Genomic DNA, 19,766 nt, shown 5'->3' with positions numbered 1-19,766 from the left:
GTAAGACTGAAAAAAAAAAAAAAAGAAAAAAAGAAAAAGGAGGTCTTGTCTATCATAGCCTTTATTTGTGTCTTTTCATATGGTCCGGTTCCTACTCTACTGTATTGCTTTTTTTTTCCTTCCCCTTCATAACATCTTATTCCTTTTTTTTCTCTCCTAGCTGCCAACATCTTCCTCCTTAGCACTCTTTTCCATTACTGTGTCAGTCTCTTCTGGTTTGGTTTCCTTTGCTCTTTTTATGATTTGACCCTTGTAAATGACAAATTGCTAGGCATATACAGAGATTCCACTTATGGTCTAAAATTAGCTATCTAGTCTAAACTTGTCATCTAGGCAACCTCTACAATCAATAGTGAAAGATAAATACCACAAGAAGGCAATTCATCACATTTTAAGATTATGTTGAAACTGGGAGGATTAATTGCTGTGTGGGCCACCTGTCTTTCTGCTGATTAGAGAGGGAGCCCTAGGAGACACTCTTGGCTGAGATACCTGTCTTTCAGATGGCTAAAATTAGAGAAAAAGTATCCTACCTGTAGTGCAAGGAGTGGTGTTGGTAATGCATTGCCTTTGTTAAGTCTGTCCTATGGAGGTAAAAACCTGCATAAAATTGGAATGAGTTGGCACCCACAGTTGGATGTTTGGGTTTTTTTTTGCAAGTGAAACAGTTAAGTTTGATTTTCAGTAGTGACGTCAGTAATGTTGTGGCATTCTAAAAATCAAACCCCTGCTATTTTGTTAATATTTATATAGCTCTCATGTGAATTTCTCACAGAACTGCATCCATTTCTTTTCTGACATGGGGAGTTAAAAGTTTTGGAACATTTGTGACAAGGCTGCACAGCACTGTACAAAGTAGTTGGATACAAAGCCTGTTACCTGAATCCCATTTTGAAATCATAGGGAGCTAAGTTTGCTGATAGATAGTAGCTACTATTGCAGTGCTTGTTACTATGATAGAAACATCACCACACAATGTATCCAGATACAGTTTGATTGTAAATTTATTTTGATAACACAGTTTGATTGTACTAATTTATTATTATGCGTGCTGCACATAAGCATTTGAAGTTAAGAAGTTTGGAAGTATATATAAAACTGTTACTAGACAAATTGTAATAAAAAGACTGAGAAAAACAGTGTACAAGAAAATATTGGGTACTATTATTTCACTAATAAGACTGGTATTTACACTTCTAATGTTTGCTCTTCTTTTAACAGTGCTGTAACTTACGACTGAACCAACACACTGGCAACAGTTCATAGCACTGAAAACTGCCCAGACTGATGCTGTCTCTCCAGTCTCCAAGAACTGTGAACTGAAGCTAAGAATCTTGATGGAGTTTTTATCAGCTGTATCAAAGGGAATGTTTTTCTGATATTTAACAAGAACCTCTACTGCCAGAATGACAAGCCAGGAGAAGTGGGTTAACCTTAGCCCAGGAGAGTTCTCTCAGCTTCAGAAATATGCAGAATGTAAGTAATTTTTTTTAATATTTGATTTTATGGCTAATGGAAAAGTAATAATATCTTGAATGCAGAATATAATATGATTATATTAGTGATGTTTTTCACTGTTGGGTAAGAGGTTAAACTGTGGTTTATGTTTCTTTTTAATCCAAAATTGCAGTCTTTAGAGGGCAGGGGGGAAAAAAGTAAATCAGTTGTGGTCTGTCTAATTATTTTTTCTTTACTGAACAATGATTATTCACTATGGTATTTGTTACTAAGGTATGGTTAAGACTGAAAGAAAGTTGTATTGCATTTGAAACAAGACCTACAGTTTTTTCCGACACATCAGTGTACACACATTTTGGTGTGCAAATAAAAATAATACTAAATGGTGAAGACTTACTTAAAAGAAAACATACAGAAATTCTTAAACTGTTTGAGAGCAGTATACTTGGCTGACCTGAGCTCAGTGAGTAGATTTCAGAATTCACACTTACAACTCTACTGTCATATTGCCATGCTCAAGTGCTAAGTGCTGATGCTTTACAGCATCTGATATTTTTGGCACAAAACAGATACCTTTAGCATTTAAGCCTAAAGGGGAGGTGTGATGAGGTAGCTGGTGCTAACCAGTAGGAAGATTTAAGCATAGGATGCATTTTGATTTCTGCTTCTCTTTGGAGCCTAAGTAAACTTGGTTAAGAAAGTATGCTCATTTATTTTTCCCTTCTCAAGCTTAATCCCCTCAACCTAAGCTGGTTACTAAGTGTAGTAATTGTACTTGTGTGATACCCCTGCTGCTTTGCTCCTCACAAGCAGACACCACCTTTCTGGTTTGATAGCTTTAGTTTTGATCCAGTACTGACAGGGCATACCTGTCAGAGTTGAGGGATTTTGATTTGAGTCTTTTGAGGTTGAAGCTCATTTTGAAACCATATGCTCAGTCTTTCCCTTAACCTGTCTCACTTCCACCTGTTTTATGGAGATGATTGTTGCTTCTGGACTTTGCTGAAATTGGTCACATCTGCAAGTATTACGTTTTCTGAAAACAGCAGAGGAATGGGTCCACCAAAATTCTAAAAGAAAAATTCCGTGCCTTTTCTTGTCTTTAGACTGTAGCAGAACTCAAGAGGCACCTAGATAAGCTGCTTCTCTTCTGCATCAATTGACTTTAGTCACGTAAAGTAATATTCAAACCATATTGAGATACAGGCTATGCAGATAATAAGCTTTAAGTACTTCCAGAGTTAGATTAATATTTGCAGAACTGTAGCTGATCAAGTGTGGAGATTACAGATCTAAATGCCCTGGGCATTAGATGTCTGTATTTAGCCTAAATCCCCTTTTGGTGGCCAAAGTATGTGTGCAGATTGTTCACTTTATGAAACCTCTTAAACTCTTTACGTGGATTCTAGCACTTTCCACTTTCTGTCTAAAAGACACTTTGCACCGTTTCAGCATAGTTAAAAAAGCAAGGCCTGATCCTAGTTCTGTGTGCAGGTAGTGTCCTTGGTATCCCATTGGGATATTCCTACCACATCTTGTCTGCCTATCTTCTTCATCACATATTTATGGTATCATTTTTTGCTTTATCTGTGTCTATTGTCTGGTGAACACGAGCCTTGAATGTAAAATTTCTTTGCTGAATACACACCAGCTTTTCCCAATTTCTGTAAATATAACAACATGAGAGGAGAATGAGTTCTCCACTGCTAGTTCTTAATCACAAAACATTTCCCTCTGACACTCAGGCCTTAATAGTAAGTGATTATCTTCCAGTAAATTAATCCAAGGAATATCCATAGTACTGTTTTTACTGAATTGTATTTGAGTTCAATTCAAGGGAACTTTATTTCTCCAATTTAAGACCTTTCTTCATCTGCTTGCCATCCTCAAGTAATTTGGGGCTTCAAATGAATTTTTTGGAACAGTTTAAATATTACTTTAAAAAGAAGGAAAGTGTGTTTCTAGAATTCAAAGAGCATATTACCTAATACTTGGCTCTTTGCAGTTAATATGCATAAGTGTGGTTTTTGGAAGAGTAATTATTTCCAAAGGCAATTCCTCTGTGTCCTCCTTGACAGTCAAATTAAAAATCTCCCCTCTCCTCTTGTTCTGAAGAGAGAGTAGTAGAAAATATTTTGCATTAGATCTTTGCCTGGTTTTAAAATGTCTCTGAGGAATATGTGAAAAGAAAGAGAACTGAGATAACTATTGTCTTCACTATATAATAGTAATAACAGCAGTAACAGCAACACCAATAATGTAGCCCACACCAAAACCTCAAGTTTCAAGGGAAATACATGCACTTGCAAGAAGAAAAAAAAAATTTTTTTCTCCATTAGGTTTTATGATCAATGGTGGCTGTAGGAAAGAAAGCTGAAAAGATGCAGGGTTTTTTGTTTCGTTTTGTTTTACATAAAAATATCACTTAAGTTTCATATGGTAAGGTGCCTACTGGACTTTTCAGAGATGGTTTCTTTGAAACTGTGTATTACCAGATATGCACATTGTTCTTTACTGATCCTAACAGCAGCCTGAATCTTAAAGGACATTAGAGAGAAACAATATTAAGAGTTTCATTGTGATTATTGTTCTTTTGTTAAGGTTGATTAGTTTGGACAGGTTTTGTATCCTTTTCATTAAATGAATTTTGGATCTCCTTTTTATTTAATCAAGTTTTATGCCTCTTGTAGACCAAATTATATGTTAAGGGTAATTTAGAGGATCCTGCTCCAAAAACAAGTGAGCAAATATTGAAAGGATTGACAGCAGTTATAAGAAGACTATTTCATGATATAGCTAGACTTTAAAAGAAAGAAGGAAGGTCTGCTCTTCCCTTAGTAGGCACAGAGAGGTGGAGGATAAAGCTTCTGAGCTCTGGCAGCATGTGAGCTCTGGGGAAATAGCTTGGTTTTGTTTTGTCCTTTTGAGTTTGTCAACAAAAAGTGCCCTTAGGAAAAAGCTTGAAAAAGACTTTGCAAAACCTTTGGCAGTGACTTTTTTCCCAGGCTGGTGGAAAAGAACTTGGGCAGACTGTCACAGCCTGAAGATAGAAATAGATGTTGGAGTGCTACTGAAATGTCTGTGAGAACAGGAACAGCATCAGCAGCTGCAGTATCTTTTGAAGTAGCATCAATAGCTACTGTAAGAAATAGACAGTGTAAGAATTTTATAGGGGAACAGAGAAGAGGAGCTTGTGAAAAAAGATCTCTGAGAGAAATGGGAAGGTCATCAGAAGCTTTGGTCCAGAATTAGGTTGCCAGAGTCTCTTGGGATTTGATTCTGTGGCCCTCACAGATGGAAAAGATTTTCTTTTACAATGGGTATAAATGATAACCTGAAGGGAACTTCATCCATGTAGCAGCTGGTCACCAGCAGCTGTGGGCCATTACACAACCCTTCAGATGGTCCCAACCTTCTAGTGCCACATGGAATTTTGCTAATTCTGAGAGAATGGGCCTCATCAAGCGACAGTTTGTGAAGAGCAGCTATTTTTAGATGTTGAAAAGTGGAGAGAGAAAATTGCTGGTGATTCCTGAGAATAGTTTTACCCCAAGTATTGGATTTTAGGAGTTCAGTCTTTTTACTGCTCTTAGTGTCAGGATAGAGACTTAATTTAGTTCTCAAAGGTTTGTCAGATCTTGTGAGACTGGCTGAAAGATAGAGACTACTGGTACAATATCCCATGCACTTGGAGACCTTCATGGAGAAGGATAAGAGGCTAGTTGGTGAACAGAGGATTATTATGACTGCAGTAGTGTGAGAGGGAGGAACTTACCCTTCACAAGTCAACCAACTGTACCAATGATGATAGAAGAGCCCTCGAGGGCAATGAGCTAACTGCATTGGCTTCATGTTGATGGAGTTTTTACAAGGAAATAATTTTGTTTAAGTATATGTAGAATAGGCTGGTAACTGTATTTCTCAGAAAACCTAATCTTCATCTGCAAGAACTTAATAATTATGCAGATCTATTTGAGGATGGCCAAGATGCTTCTGCAGTGTCCTGCAGTAACATATGCCTATCAAAAAGTAATTGAGATTTGGATTTTTGGAAGTTGCTAATATGATCAATGATAATAATACTAATATAATGAATCTCCTCTTTTCATACAAGGACAGCTGGGGATGGAGTGGCCAGAAAAAGGTTCCAGGTGATTTGTGGAGTCTGAATCCTGGTTCTGAATCTGTGATTGAGGCCAATAAATCTGACTAAGAGAAATTTGAGTCTCACTCCAGGACATTCAGTTTAGTTCTTCAAAGAGGTCAACTGTGAATTATGCTTATTGATACAACAGGTTTTTTTCTAAGATTTGTGAATTTAAATCCTTGGTGCACATTCCTGTGTTGTACCTGTTCAGAGAAAATAGCATGGAAATATTATATCTGATTACATTTAGGCTCTTGTCATATTTATTCTTTAAAAAAGCTGAACTCTGTCAAAAGAAGGGTGATATGTATATTGTGCACTAATGAAGATATTAGATACAACTTTATGACTCATGTTAGACTGAAATCCACAATTGAAGAGACACAAAGTTTTAAATTTATTTTTTGCTTTTAACCACTCATAGCTGGAACTTGGTCTCTGGAGATCATTCCATAGATTAAGTTGTTGTGGTAGGTGGAGAGCTGAGCACCAATCTCAGCTGCAGAAGTATTTGTGGATTAATTTCCTTTGTCTCATCAGGGATTCTGTGTTAACTCTTGAAGAGAATGTAAGGTAGGTGTGATAAACTGAGCATTTCTGAAGGAGAAAAAAGGTAATAAACCAATGCAGTATCTACAGTAATACAGGATCTCTGAGGTGGAATTTTTGATGATGTAAGATGCTTAGTGTTTCTACCCCAATGTATGCCTATCTCTAACTAGCAGGTGTATTTTTACCCAAACATAAGTCATTCAATTCTCCAGTCAACCTGCCTAAGGTAAACAGTGTCGTATTGACTCTGTCCACAACTGTGAGTATGAAGGACCCTTCTCATGGCACCAGGTGGGATACTTGGGTATATGCAGAACTTGTTTCCTGCTTCTATGCCCATACTAAAGAAGAGCATCCAACTTGTTAGAGGTAAAATAGGCTTTTTAGGGAAAGGGACAATGCAGAAGAGAGTGCTGACTCCTTAGTTTCACTAAAGGGTTTAGCAAATTATTCAAGTTACTTTATTTCATGATGAAGGGAAATGCATTAGAGTCCTTTCACTCCCACTCAGGCTACTATATATTCCAATTTAAAACAATCTTTTGGGAACTAATGGCTTTCTTGGAGTTTTATTTGAATTGTATGCAGTAACAGCATGAAGTAAAGTCACATTGAGTGACTTTTTACTATCTTATTATAGTATTACATTCATGACTTAGCTAATTTCAGTGATCTTTCTGTCTTCTGACTGCAAGAAGTTTCATATAGCAGCTGTAGGGAGACATAATTTAAGAGTGTAAATAGTCAATATATATGCATTTGTGACCATTGGGTTGCAAAATTGGGACATACTCTGCTGTTTGCTCCTCTGCAGAAGAGAGGATGCTCCCAGAAATATCCAGCTTGATAAGGAGTTTTAGTATGAAGGGATTATCACCAGCAAAATGCACAACTACTGTTGCTGCTGTTCATGGGAGACTGCTACCAAAAGGTCATATATCATAACAGAGGGTCCATTTAGTGAAAGCAGAGAATGTAGAATCATAGAATCATAGAATTGGCTGGGTTGGAAGGGACCTCAGAGATCATCGAGTCCAACCCTTGAACCACCGTTGCGGTTGCTAGACCATGGCACTGAGTGCCACATCCAGTCTCTTTTTAAATATCTCCAGGGACGGAGAATCCACCACTTCAGTGGGCAGCCCGTTCCAATGCTTGATCGCTCTCTCCGTAAATAAATTATTTCTAATATCTAACCTAAACTTCCCCTGGCACAACTTAAGATCATGCCCTCTTGTCTTCTTGAAAGTCGTCTGAGAAAAGAGACCACCTCCCACCTGGCTACAACCTCCTTTCAGGTAGTTGTAGAGAGCGATGAGGTCTTCCCTCAGCCGCCTCTTCTTTAGGCTGAACAACCCCAGCCTCTCCTCATAGGGTCTGTGCTCGAGTCCTTTCACCAGCCTGGTTGCCCTCTTTTGGACCCGCATGTAACAGACCTTTAGAGTAAATTTGTCAACATTAAAAATTTTGAATAACAAATTAGTCCAGAGTAGGATCAGTCCAATGGAGCAGCACCTGATTTCAGCTTCACTTCCTGTCCTAAAGGGCCATGTTGGGTTCCTGAGTGATAGAGTGGCAGATTCAAAACCGCAGTGACTCAGAAACTTGCACCTTTCATTCAGGGGAACAAAAATATGAGGAAGCAAATGGTCTTAGTTGTGCTAGTGCTAGCACACTTTATTTGTCTGGTTCAGGAAAGCCAGTGAAAGTTTCTAAGTTTTGTACCTGTTTAGATCTCATATGGAAGAAATGTTAGAGTAATTAGAGAAGGAAAGAATTGGTTTGGCATATTAGTACCAAGTTGAATTGATCCCAGACTCCAGAAATAAAATAGTTAGAAAAGGCTGTTGTTACTACAAACCTACCATTTGATCAAAGAGAGGCACTGGCCATGCTTGCTGTGTGATGTGTGCAATCTCTCATCAACAAGAGCACTAGATGGCCTCACCAGAAGATGGTCATTTGCTTTTATCCATCTCTGACATTTGCTTCATCTCAGAGAAGAGGGAAGTGAAGGGGATTGCAGCACATGGAGAAGACTGTAATGTTTCCTCTGTCTCACTGAGCAGTGAAACACAATCGTTCAGTAGTGTACAGATTCTGGATTATGCTATCAAGTTCCCAGTGTTTCCACTGAGAGCACAGGGGTTGTTGAGGTATCTGGGATAGATTAAGATAGTCAGGGCTTTAGCAGTTCAGTAGTATCAGGGCTTGTGTTACCTCACAGACATGCAGATAGATCTGTGGATCCTAAATAGCATTTAGATAGGCTCCCAAATGCCAGGCCTTTCTTGCAATAGAAGGGAATTATGAGTATGTCTTCAGGGGAAAAGTCAATGACTATGCATTTCCATTTTCAAGAAAAACACTGCAAAAACCAAATCCAAAGAGCTCCTCCAAAGTCCAAAATAGAAACCATAGTTCTCAAGTTTTTGTGGCTGGCAGTGTTACCTCCTGTCTTAGAAACCTGAAAGGTAAATGATGTCATCTCACTTTGGTTTCTGTTTCTCAAAAAAATTTATTTCTTTCTAGAATGGAAGCTGCCAGTTATACAATGCCAGTCATTAATGCCTGGTGTTGCAGAATCAGCTGCTACTTGCACTGAACACATATTGTAGTTATTACAAATCTGACATATGGTCATAAAATTACCAAATGTGTATTTATACACTGTAAAAATGTATAAACATTGATTATGCCTTTGTTACATTTCCTGTGTTTCTATGTAACTTCCATGTTTCCTTCATTGTTTGGTTGTTTCTATGGACATTTGCATTTAAACAATGAGAAGCTTTTGTTTCTTAAGCATTCATGTTTCTATTACTTATCCCCTAATATAAAGATTTGGGGGATAATTCAATTGGTTGCTGTGGAAATGAGTCTGATGTCACAAACAGAGAATTACAGTTCACCAAGCCTTGAAAAAGCAAAATGAAGGGAGAATGGACTAATTGGAGAGCCATGTGACTGTGGCAGAATCTCAGCTCTCATTAAAGGCATGTATTTTTAGTCCTTCTGTTTCTATAGAAGAGCTTGAAAGTCTGATTCAAATGATGACAATCCATGACTCATCAGATAAACTGAAAAGAAATAAAAGGAGTTCTGAGGAAAAGGATGAACCCTCTTTGCTTTTGTGGGATTTAAACTCAAAGAACCAGTAGTTTATAATAGCATGTCCCCACAGCCCAGCAAAGCCCAGCCTGAGGAGAGAAGGGAAAAGCTGCTTGTGCAACTCATCCACTGAAAAAATATCCCATGCTTTTAGTGTTATTGCATATGATGTTCTACCTCACCTGGATTAGTGAAGAAAGGAGCACTGAAGCTGCCTTCCTTCCTGTTTTTAAGATTGGGAGATAGATTGCTCTTGATGTTTCAAATTGAGATTTAGAGGCCTCTGCTTGAAAAAGTGTGGTCTTAGGGCTTGAAGCACCCTGGATTGCATTGCTCTCCGTTTTCTGCCAGTTAAAAGAAGCAGAAAAATTAAATGTGCTTATAATTATGTATATTTTCATTGTTTTTGAAGAACTAAAAATATATTGCCTTTTTGTGTGGCTTTTGAAGACTTTTAGTGGGTATTATGGAGAGTCAGTGCATAGTTTTGTTGGCTGCATTGCAAAATGTAATGGCCATTTGAGGACATGACTGATTGCTCAATTTGTTTTTGGAACTGTCAGGACTTATGTGGCTTATAATTTGTAATTTTATTAAAGCCAATATAGAATATTGAGAAAATAGCTTCTTCTTAAATTCCAGTGTAATATTTTCCTGCATAAATTCTGAAAATATAAAATCTTTATTTTGATATCAACCAACATTCCTAAATATTTTGCATTATTGAGACACTCAAATTTGTAATAGTAGCATTAGTTATTGATACTGAATTTGTTTGGAAGAATGTATTTCCTAGAATTAATTAGCCTTGTAATAGTTGTTTTAATTCGTATCACATGGCTTTAAAATGATTTAACTATTAGGGCTTTGTTGTTGCGTCTACTATTGTTTGTTTGAGTTGTTTTTTTTAATAAAGGGCCATTTCTAATTTTAATATGTTGTCTATGTTTGACATTCACTGCAGAGATGGGACAGAATCTGGCATACTTACCTGTGTAAAACCAGATTATTAAAGACCCTCTCAGTCATTATTGACATCACTGCTTTGGAAGAAAGCATAGGCTATAAATTATGTAAAAGCCTATATATTGTAGATGTTTAATTGAATGGAAGACAACACAGTGAAAATTATAGATGGTTGTGAGAAGAGGACTGCAAAACAGTTTATATACTAAGTATGTGTCTGAGTGCTTTATTGAACAGGGACACTTCAGATGTGGATAGATTCTGAGAGTTTGAGAAATTATGGAAAAGATACTAGAGATGATGAAAGCAGATTGAAGAGACACAAATAAAGAGTTGCAAGATAAGTGCATTACTCAGGTTGCTATTTTTGCAACTCATAGGTAATGCATTGAGTGATTTAAGGAAACTGAGGGAACTGGTCTCAGAAAGAGGGGATAAGGACAAAATCAAAGTAGGCCAAAGAGCAGATGGGAGCATCAGAGAGTGCAGTATCTGAAGGCTGAGTTTTGGAAACTTTTATTTGACATTTGGGAGTTTGATGTAAAAAGTAAATGAAAATATGAAAAACAAATGCTGATATTGAGGGGAATGAACAGAGGCAGAAGGGAAAAAGTTCAGTTGGCTATCCAAATTTTATCTTTTAACAATGATTTAGGTTAGTGTAAGAGAACTATTCAGTCTTCTGTAGATATCCCTGGAGAAGATTTTCTATGAATTCTTTATGGTTAAAATCTGACAATTTGCATGAGTGCTAATATTTTTGATTCTAAGGCTTGACTACCTAGATAGTTTTGGCTGAGGGTTAATCCAAATAAGTACTCAAACTGTAATTTGAATAAACAATTTGCATTCCCTTTGGGGGTGCTCTTGTTCTAGAAGAAATGATTATTCATTCAGTTATTTTAGTAGATAACAGGTAATTAAGAATTAGCTAATAATTTAAAGAGCACTGACTCATTTCACATTCCTTTAAGTACAGAACCACCTTTTTATATTTTGCTTCAAAAACAATGAATATTTTTTGTTGCCCATCATGTCCAAGCTCATTATTTCATCTGCCATCTAACATGTGATACTTCCAAAGATGACCATGATATCTCCAAACAGCATATGATACTACAATATAATTTTAAATTTTCAGTGCTTTGAAGTGTCCATATAGAGGATTACAAATGATATCAAATGGCACAAAAGCATATTCTGAAGTATTTTCTAGTGTAACTCTCTGTTTAAATAAAAGCATGCACTGAAGTTTTTCTGTATTAGTTTCCAAGAGGCAAGTGCCAGAGTAGCACTTCCTTCTCATCCCATTCTAGAGATTTAATGATTGATTATGTAGGCCTATTAAAGTACTCTTCAAACTGTATTTTCTCCCCAAGGCAAACTCTTAAGATAAATACTTTGCAGCTCTGTGTATATATTGAAGCTAAAATTATCCAATCTCATATTTTTAAATAACCTGAATTAGTTTACTTTAAATTTTGTGGCTTTCCTACCATTAACAGCTTTCATAAGAACTGTCATTTCTTTTTTTGCGCCCTCTTTTTTTCCATCCTCATTTTGTTATCTAACCACAAAACCTGTGTAGCATCTTTGGCTAACTACACTCCCTCCCCTTCGACTCCCCAAACAAGACAAAGCCCCCCCAAATAAATCCAGTCATCAGCTTAGCATTCTGTCCCTGGGATGTATGCAACTGAAAAATTTTGTGACGGTTCCAGGCACAGATATGTTAATCCTTATTCAGATTCTGTCTTGGCATAAAAAGCACTTCTGAATTCTGCATAATTACGCACAATGGGTTCTAATCACATCTCCATTTAATTATTTTAGTGGAAACAAGCAATATCGTCTCTGCACCACAGAAAGTCTTCGGCTTGAAACTCAGTCAGGCCTCATTGAATGTTGTGTTGCTTCTATTGAATAAAGCTACAGAAACTGCTCTAAATAACTTCGCCTAGTGAATAAGGAGCAGATCGTATCACTGCAATTTTGTATATTAAACTTGCCAGTTGATGTGCAGTTCAGCTTTTTTTCCTGAAAAAATGTTATTTGATGCAAGGGATGACAATAATTGTATCAGGTAGGAATGCCCATCTGAGATCTTCTCTCTACAGAAAGTTGTTTTGTCCCATGCAGAAGGAATTTGTCATGTCCTTCAGGAGTCATGAAGTAGGAACCAGGGATACCCAAAGCTCTTTTCAACCAGTTTTCTGATTGTGGTGCCCCTGATAGAGAAGTTGTGCTCATTTATTGCAGGCTGCTACATGAATTGTAGTGCCAAGGAGTAGTATGTGGAGTGTTCTGAGGTGGTGATTAGGCTTTTTTATTGTGATTAGTCTTGTATATAACAGTGGGTGAGCTTTTATAATGGGTCCTCTTATTCATACTGCTAAAGTGTCTCTTTGAAGTTGTCTCTATTAGCATTCTAGTGTTTTTAGGCCAAGCTTTTTACAGACCCCATACCTCCATCTTCCAAAAATAGACGGATAATAAGAAAAAAAGTAGATGTCAACTAGTTTTAGCTTAGAAGAGTTGTTCATCTGCTTTGTTTAACAACTACTGAAGGATCTCTGGGGATTTAATTTCTGCGTTGTTTTACTAAATGCCTGTGTTTATCTACTCAGGCTTTTCCAAAAGTGCTGTCTCCGTGCCCTATTCTGTATTGAATGGATTCTAACTAATTTTCTTTGTCCTTTGTGAAAAAGATGAAAATGCTTCCCATCTCTCCCACCTGTTTAGTATTACAAACCAAGAATTATGGTTGTGTAAAATTGAAACAGATGGAAGAAATAGGAAAAATTTTTATTCCTTTCATAAAAAGAGATGAACAAAGTCCTTTATCATAGTAGATAGTTGTTATTTTCTTGATACATTTTCTTCTTTTAATCAATTTTTAGTTTTAATAGTTATGCAGAATATCAGTCATGTCCTAGTCTTTGGTGAAACAACACTTCACAATGAGAGGTTCCAACTTTTACTGGTACTGGCTTTCAATGTAATGTAAGTAATAATCTTCCATATCATTCTGGAAATAATTTCTTTGCATACACATTCCAGAGTTTGTTCTTTTTCTCCTCCACTATATATATTTAGTCTTATATAAAGGTCTAGTAGCTTATGCTGCATAACTTCAGTGATGAATGGAGCTCTGGGACAGTAGATACTCCCAGTCCATGCCAAATGACCATCAGAAGATGGCTTTGGAGCTCTGTATCAGAGCTGAGATTTTTCAAACTGTTCTTTTGGTTGGCATCCAGTTACATTTTGAAATTTTGTGCAATGATGCTATTGAACTAGTAATTCTAATAGTCATTGCAGGGGAATGTAGGATGTTCTGTTCCATTCCATTTACAGGTCTGGAGTTTCAGATGGCATTTTAAAACTTTTAACTTTAAACTTTTTAAACTTTAAAACTTTTTTTAGAACTTAAGTGTTTTCTTAAGTTTTTTGAGTATTGAAAAAAAATAGAAAATCAAATTTCTCTGACTCATAAAAATTAAATTTTGTTTTAATAATTTTAATTAGTAAAGGATATGCATCACTGTTCTCTATTAAATTAATTAATTATCAGTATTTCTCCGAAAAAATCATCCCAATTCATTTTAGCACACCTTCTCTATTTTAAATCCCAGTCAGAACAATGCAGATTTTTAGAACTGTATGAATCCTTTGCCTTAAAAATTGGTGCAAATCAAGTATTAAAATGGAGAAAGTGGACAGGAAGGAAAGTAAGGTCTGATTTTCATTAGCTAATTATTTTGATTAAAAGACTTCAAATGTCTGGCATCAGGAATAAAAGATAAGTAGCTAGTCAACAGTGAGAAAAAGCAGTAGCAATTAAAAAGTTTGGAGAAATTTTGGATAAAATAAGAAGACAAGAAAGCAAGCTTAATGAGAATCCATGTAGCATGCTTGAAATGACCAGGGGGTTACATGGGAATTGGAATAGAGGGAGAAGTTACAGAAACAGGAAGAAGGGAATGTAAACATTTTTTAAAAATCTACAGTATACCTCCAATTGAGGAATCTGTTTTGTTCTCAGAAAAGTAAGAAGTAATACTTCATAAACTGTATTTGGTTTTCTGTATTTAGATTATCTACTGAATTGCATGCAAGCTTTTAAATAACTTGAATTATAGCTGTTCCCTTTAAAATTGGACTGAAGTCAATTCTTGATCTTTGTGAAGTGCTTGACGCTTTCACAGGACACACAACAGGCTGAATAGGAAGCCTTCATTCTGATTTTCCGCCTTTTATGTGACTACAATTGACTCCATATGATGCACATTGCTGTATTTGTGAATAAAGTTTCCAGGGAATGACTTGAATTCTGATAGCAAGAAAATGGTGTATTTTCTGTATGCAGTCTGAGCCCAGCACTGGCAGCCACTTTCTGAGTGCTTTGTTGAGTTCTGAGGAGCTCCAGCTTCCTGCAGGCTCCCCTCCTTATTCACACTCTCAGCAGCCATTAGCAACTCTTCCCCTTACACCTTTCAGATGTGTGTCCCCATTTCCACCCCTTTCATGCTGAGATTGTCCTTGCTTCATCTCTCCACCATTCTCTTACAACAGTGCCATGTCCACGCTGAAGTTCACCCTTACGACCGTGTTTGTCAAGGGAAGGCTCATGGATGAAACTGAGAACCTCTGTGGAACCAGATGGGGCTCTGCGTGTTTACCTGTGTCATGGACACTGACTTGGATCTTCTGTTCTGTTTGGGAATTTCCTTGAAAAGCAACATGCTTTTGCTGTACTTCACAGTGTAGTGTAAAGATTCCTATGCTAGAAAGGAGCAGTAAACTGGAGCAGCAGCACAGCTGGAGTCTATTTTCAGTTTATTTCAGGAGCTCCAGAATTCCTCCAATGCCTGATTCAAACTAATCAGAGTAGCTTTACATAACAGAGCCATTTGTAGGCACACAGAGCAACAAATTCTTTTGATGAAACAAAACATTGCAATGTTCCTTTTGAAACATTTGGATGCTTACCGATTTAAATATTTCAATATTTTACTTGGGAAAAAGTAGGGAAAAAAAGGTGAAATCTGTATGTCGAAGAATATGAATATGTTCTCTGCTGAGCATGTTATCTACTGAAGGATTTAGTTTTCTTCTTAGGAAAGGAAAGTTCTACTAAAAATTATTAGGTGGACAAAGCAAATAGTTTGCGCATTCTTATATTTAGTGTAACATTTAAATATAAAAAAATCGTTAAAGAGTTTATTGATGTAGAATTTTGATTTGTGTGGTCTGATTTCTGACAGCAGCTTCAGAAATTTCAGTCTTTCATTTCTTCTCTAAAATAAGTTATTCTCTTGTCTAGCCATTTTTTTATAATCATATCCATATCCTGGGTAGTGTTTTGGTTGGAGGTTTTCTTCATATTTACGGTTGCTAGAAGACACAGAAGAGGGGTGTAAATCGTAGATTCTTTATTTTAGTACAACTTCTGTGGATATATTCTCTAGTTTGCTCTCAGGGAGTGACACTAAGCTTGAGATATTCTGACATGGGTCTGGCATATTTCTTAATGATGCAGAGGATTGTGCGTCACTACTTTCAGGAGACTGCTTCTTTATATGACTTAACTTGAATCTATGATCTCATACATATTGAAAGCCACTAAGTCATTCATCCTCTGTCAGTTTTTTAATGCACAGTCTGGGATAAGCTCTGTCTTTTACTAAGTGCACAAAATGGTAGAAAAGCATTAGTGCAAAATCAAGTGATTACTCTGTGAGAAACTTGAGTGTAAATGGAGATAGTTTTTCTTTGCCTTGACAGAACCCCCATCCATGCTAAAAGTTACCTTTTAAGAGAAATTACATTGTAGGAGGATGAATAAGAACATATGGGGCCAGGGTTCCTCCCATAGAAGGAGGTATAGAACAATCAAGTATGGATCATCCTACATGTCAAGTACAAATGATATATCCATATTTATTGCTAAAGACTGTTACCTGCTAAACAGCAAAGCTAGTTCTGGTTACAGTGCTTCTGTCTGTACAGTTGTATTTAAAACATAATAGACCCTAATAGATCTGGGTACCATTACTTAAGGAAAACCATGCTACTCAGATTATAGACATTCGAGCTTGTCTTTCCTTGAGGTGAAAGGCCTTGGGTTGCTTCGTAGGGTATTGTCTACAGTGTATTGCACTTACTTCATGCCTACCAGGCTCCAGGACTTCCAGTGTCTTTTTCCAAGAACAGCCTCCTTGTGTTAAAATGTTCTGGAGCAGTGGTTTTACAAAAAAGGCATTCGAATGCTCTGTCTTTAATAATTCTGAATGAATAATTTCATAACACATGAAAATAAGAGTCCAGCTTGAAATGGAGTATCTATAAAATGTTTTCTTTACCATCCTTTGACAAAATTCTGTAGTCTAGTTTTGGTTTTTGTTTCTTTGCACTCTCTGATGTCTTCCATTGAATCAAGAAACCTTTCTTTTCTTCTGTTTTTCCTTAGCCATGGCAAGCTATGCCTAATAAGCCTGATCTATATGAGCACTTTATTTAAAAATTCAGAGATTATTTACTCTTCCATTTTCTTGGAACTTAGTTCGATTGACATTTGAATTAATTGGAACTTGAATGTAGCTCCCCCTCAGATAGTCTGTTCCCTAGGTTTCTAAGTGAATTCCAGTCATCCTCTTGCCACTTTTTCTTTGTTTATATCAAACTAGTTTAATAACAACTTACTAAATTAAAATACTTTCACTAATCAGGCTTATGGAACATTCAAAATGTTCATCTGCAAGTTAATGATGAATAGAAAAACTTGGGCAAAGTTAATACTAAAGCATTCAGAAATAACAAATTATCATCTCAAACAAAGCATTAACTTTTAATGTTGTTTTTTTCCTCATGTGGAGAGTATTTGAGACAATAACCTTATTCTGAAAAAGGAGTCATCCTTTCAGATCATTAGAAAGTTAAGGTCTCTGGAAACTTAGATATGATCTCATAATTTTCCTGAATTCTTTAAGGTCTTGTAACATTTCTGACAGCTCTTTCTCTTTAAGATGCGTTTAGACAAGGTATGAGAGAGCAAAATAAGAGAAAAGTGAAAGAAGATCAGAAGAACCCACTTTTCTTTCCTCATGTTTTGTCTTACTATTTTGAAGCCTCATCCACATCTTCCTATCTTTCTCCTCATCTTGTTTGATGGGGTTTTTGGTTTGTTGGGTGGTGGGTTTACCTCATGACATCATCTTGTATGTTTCTTTTCTGTACAGTCAGTGACTAAACTTGTTTTGTAAGTAGGAGTCACTTACCTTTTTCACATGCTGCCTTCATAATTATATCTTTGTTCATTCATTCTAGTATATTTAACCAACAGTCCATCATCAGCATTTTAAGGCAAAAATCAGTCTATATCTGTAGTACTTCTTATTACCTTCTCACAACAATTGCCTTTCAAAAAGCTCTGACTTTCCTGTGACTCAGATTTGCTGAAAGCAATCTATTGTGCATTTCCCTCAAGTAAAAAGTTTGATTCTTTCAAGGACAAGAAGCTAAGCTTATAAGGTTGGACAGGCAAGCCTTAAAACAGATACCTGTGTACTACTATATACATCACAAAAACCTTAATTGGTAGTAGCACACAAAAGAGCAAACATCTATCCTGGGAAGTAAGATTGGAAAACAATGGGAAAATACAGGTGGAGAACAGATAGGATAAAACCATGACAAACTGATTATAGCATAACTTCAGAATTGAAGATATTTCTAAGTGACTAGAATAAATATAGCTGAGAATATACGAATTCATTTTTGCTTGCTTAATCAGCTGAGCAAGGAATTCCAGCAAGTGATAACAGAGAAGGAAATAAAGTTTAAGAGAGCAAATGGGCCTTGGCCTGTAGAGGGCAACTAACCCAAATGTATTACTAAAATGCTTAAATTTTATATAGTGAAGTAGATATTGTTTAAGATGATTAGAAAGTTCTACAAACTTGCCTGAGGGGCCCACTTATCTAAGTAATGTTATTAACTTGCCAGGTAAGTCTTCATGAAAATACAGTCTTCCTTGGAGAAAGAGGACTATTTTTTTAACATGAAAATGTTATTGGAGAAATATTCCTGGTAGTAGGGTTTAATGCTGCTTTTATCAATGGTCTATATATTATAAGGTTTGTTATTACTTGCTATCATTTCTAGAGTCCAAGAATGAGCAAAGAATTGTCCTATTCCATGTTTGGTATTAAATTGAAAAGGTGGATGATTAAATCCCTTTGAACTAAGGCAGATGTAGAATCCAGGTCTATTGTGCTTGTAGTGAAAGGAAAAGGAGTTGAGATGCTTCAAGCAAGGATTAATAGAACAAAGCTCTCCAGGAAACTAAACTGATCTTAGAGTAATAGAATACCAGGTTGGAAGAGACCTCAAGGATCATCTGGTTCAACGCTTTAGGTAATAACAAATTTTATACGAGATGGCTTTTCTTAATGTCCATTTAGAGTACCTCTCCACTGTATTTTCTGTTTCTCAAGAATTGTCTGTTATGGTCAATATTGTCCATAGAATCTCTTAAGAAATTAATGAGATAAAGCAGGTAATTAACTGGATAAATTATTTATGCTGACAAAACAAATACTTGGTATAGCAATGCTGTAAAAGACCATTTAACTGTATCAAACTTGGATGTAGAACTGGCCTAGCTTATTTATAAACTAATACATTTTTGTATGTTAAAAAAATTCCATAGTTAGAAGTCAGAAATGTTGCCTTCAGTGTCAAGAGAGCTAAAATTTCATGTATGAAGTTCAGTTTCACCACATAGAATATCAAGAGCTGTCACTGTTTGAAACTTTGTAAGCGTAAGAGTAAAATGAATGTAATACTTTAGAAGCACGAAAAAAAGCACTATGGGTAAAAAACCAAAAACTAACCATTAAATCTTCCTGCTTCAAGAAGGGAAAAAAACATTTGAAGAATTGTCCAAGCTTCATGGAAGAAGCAGGCATAGCTTTGATATTTTTTTCTTGCAATGAAGCAGGTGCTTTAAGGCAGCCTGCCCATAAGGAAATTAGGGGAGAGGGGGAGACAAACAGCAAGAAACCAAACAACCCCCCAGCTGCAGAGGGAAACTTAGACCACCTGAGGAGCTTTAGAATAAAGGCAGGCAATCAAAAGAAGCCATAGTACCTTGGTAAAATATGTTGCTGACTTTTACTTACACTCATGGGGAACAGCATGAACTGTATTTCATATGATATGTGATAATTTAAGTGGGGATGTAAATTCAAAGCCACAGATTTTTAACAAATCTGTTAACCTTGGAATCACATAACTTGTTTGGCAATTTTATATTTGGGATATGTATATATATATGCAGAAATATGAACAATTTATCTACCACTTTAAAGTAAGTATATGCTGAAGAAATAAACAGGGGAGCTGTTGAAGTTTGCTGATAGAAAAAAGGTGTAAGAATAATGTGTTAGGTAGAAATAAAATATCTTTGGCCTATCTGTAGAGGCTTGAAAAGGTTATATGGTAATTCTTTGTTAATTTTAATTTTAGC

The 19,766-nt window shown here is 36.3% G+C and overlaps 1 protein-coding gene across 6 annotated transcripts in view; it reads left to right on the top strand.

Moving 5' to 3' along the window:
- The first annotated feature begins 1,406 nt into the window (after positions 1-1,406).
- Positions 1,407-19,766, top strand: part of DGKB (diacylglycerol kinase beta) — a 286,640-nt gene continuing 268,280 nt past the window's right edge. For all 6 annotated transcript variants that reach the window (XM_030445130.1, XM_030445128.1, XM_030445131.1 and 3 more), the window contains exon 1: positions 1,407-1,476. In XM_030445130.1, the coding sequence (XP_030300990.1) occupies positions 1,407-1,476 (70 nt within the window). The remainder of the gene's footprint in view (positions 1,477-19,766) is intronic.

Source organism: Calypte anna, chromosome 2 (genome assembly GCF_003957555.1).
Source record: "Calypte anna isolate BGI_N300 chromosome 2, bCalAnn1_v1.p, whole genome shotgun sequence".
NCBI lineage: Eukaryota > Metazoa > Chordata > Aves > Apodiformes > Trochilidae > Calypte > Calypte anna.
This window is presented reverse-complemented; position numbering and strand designations above follow the sequence as displayed.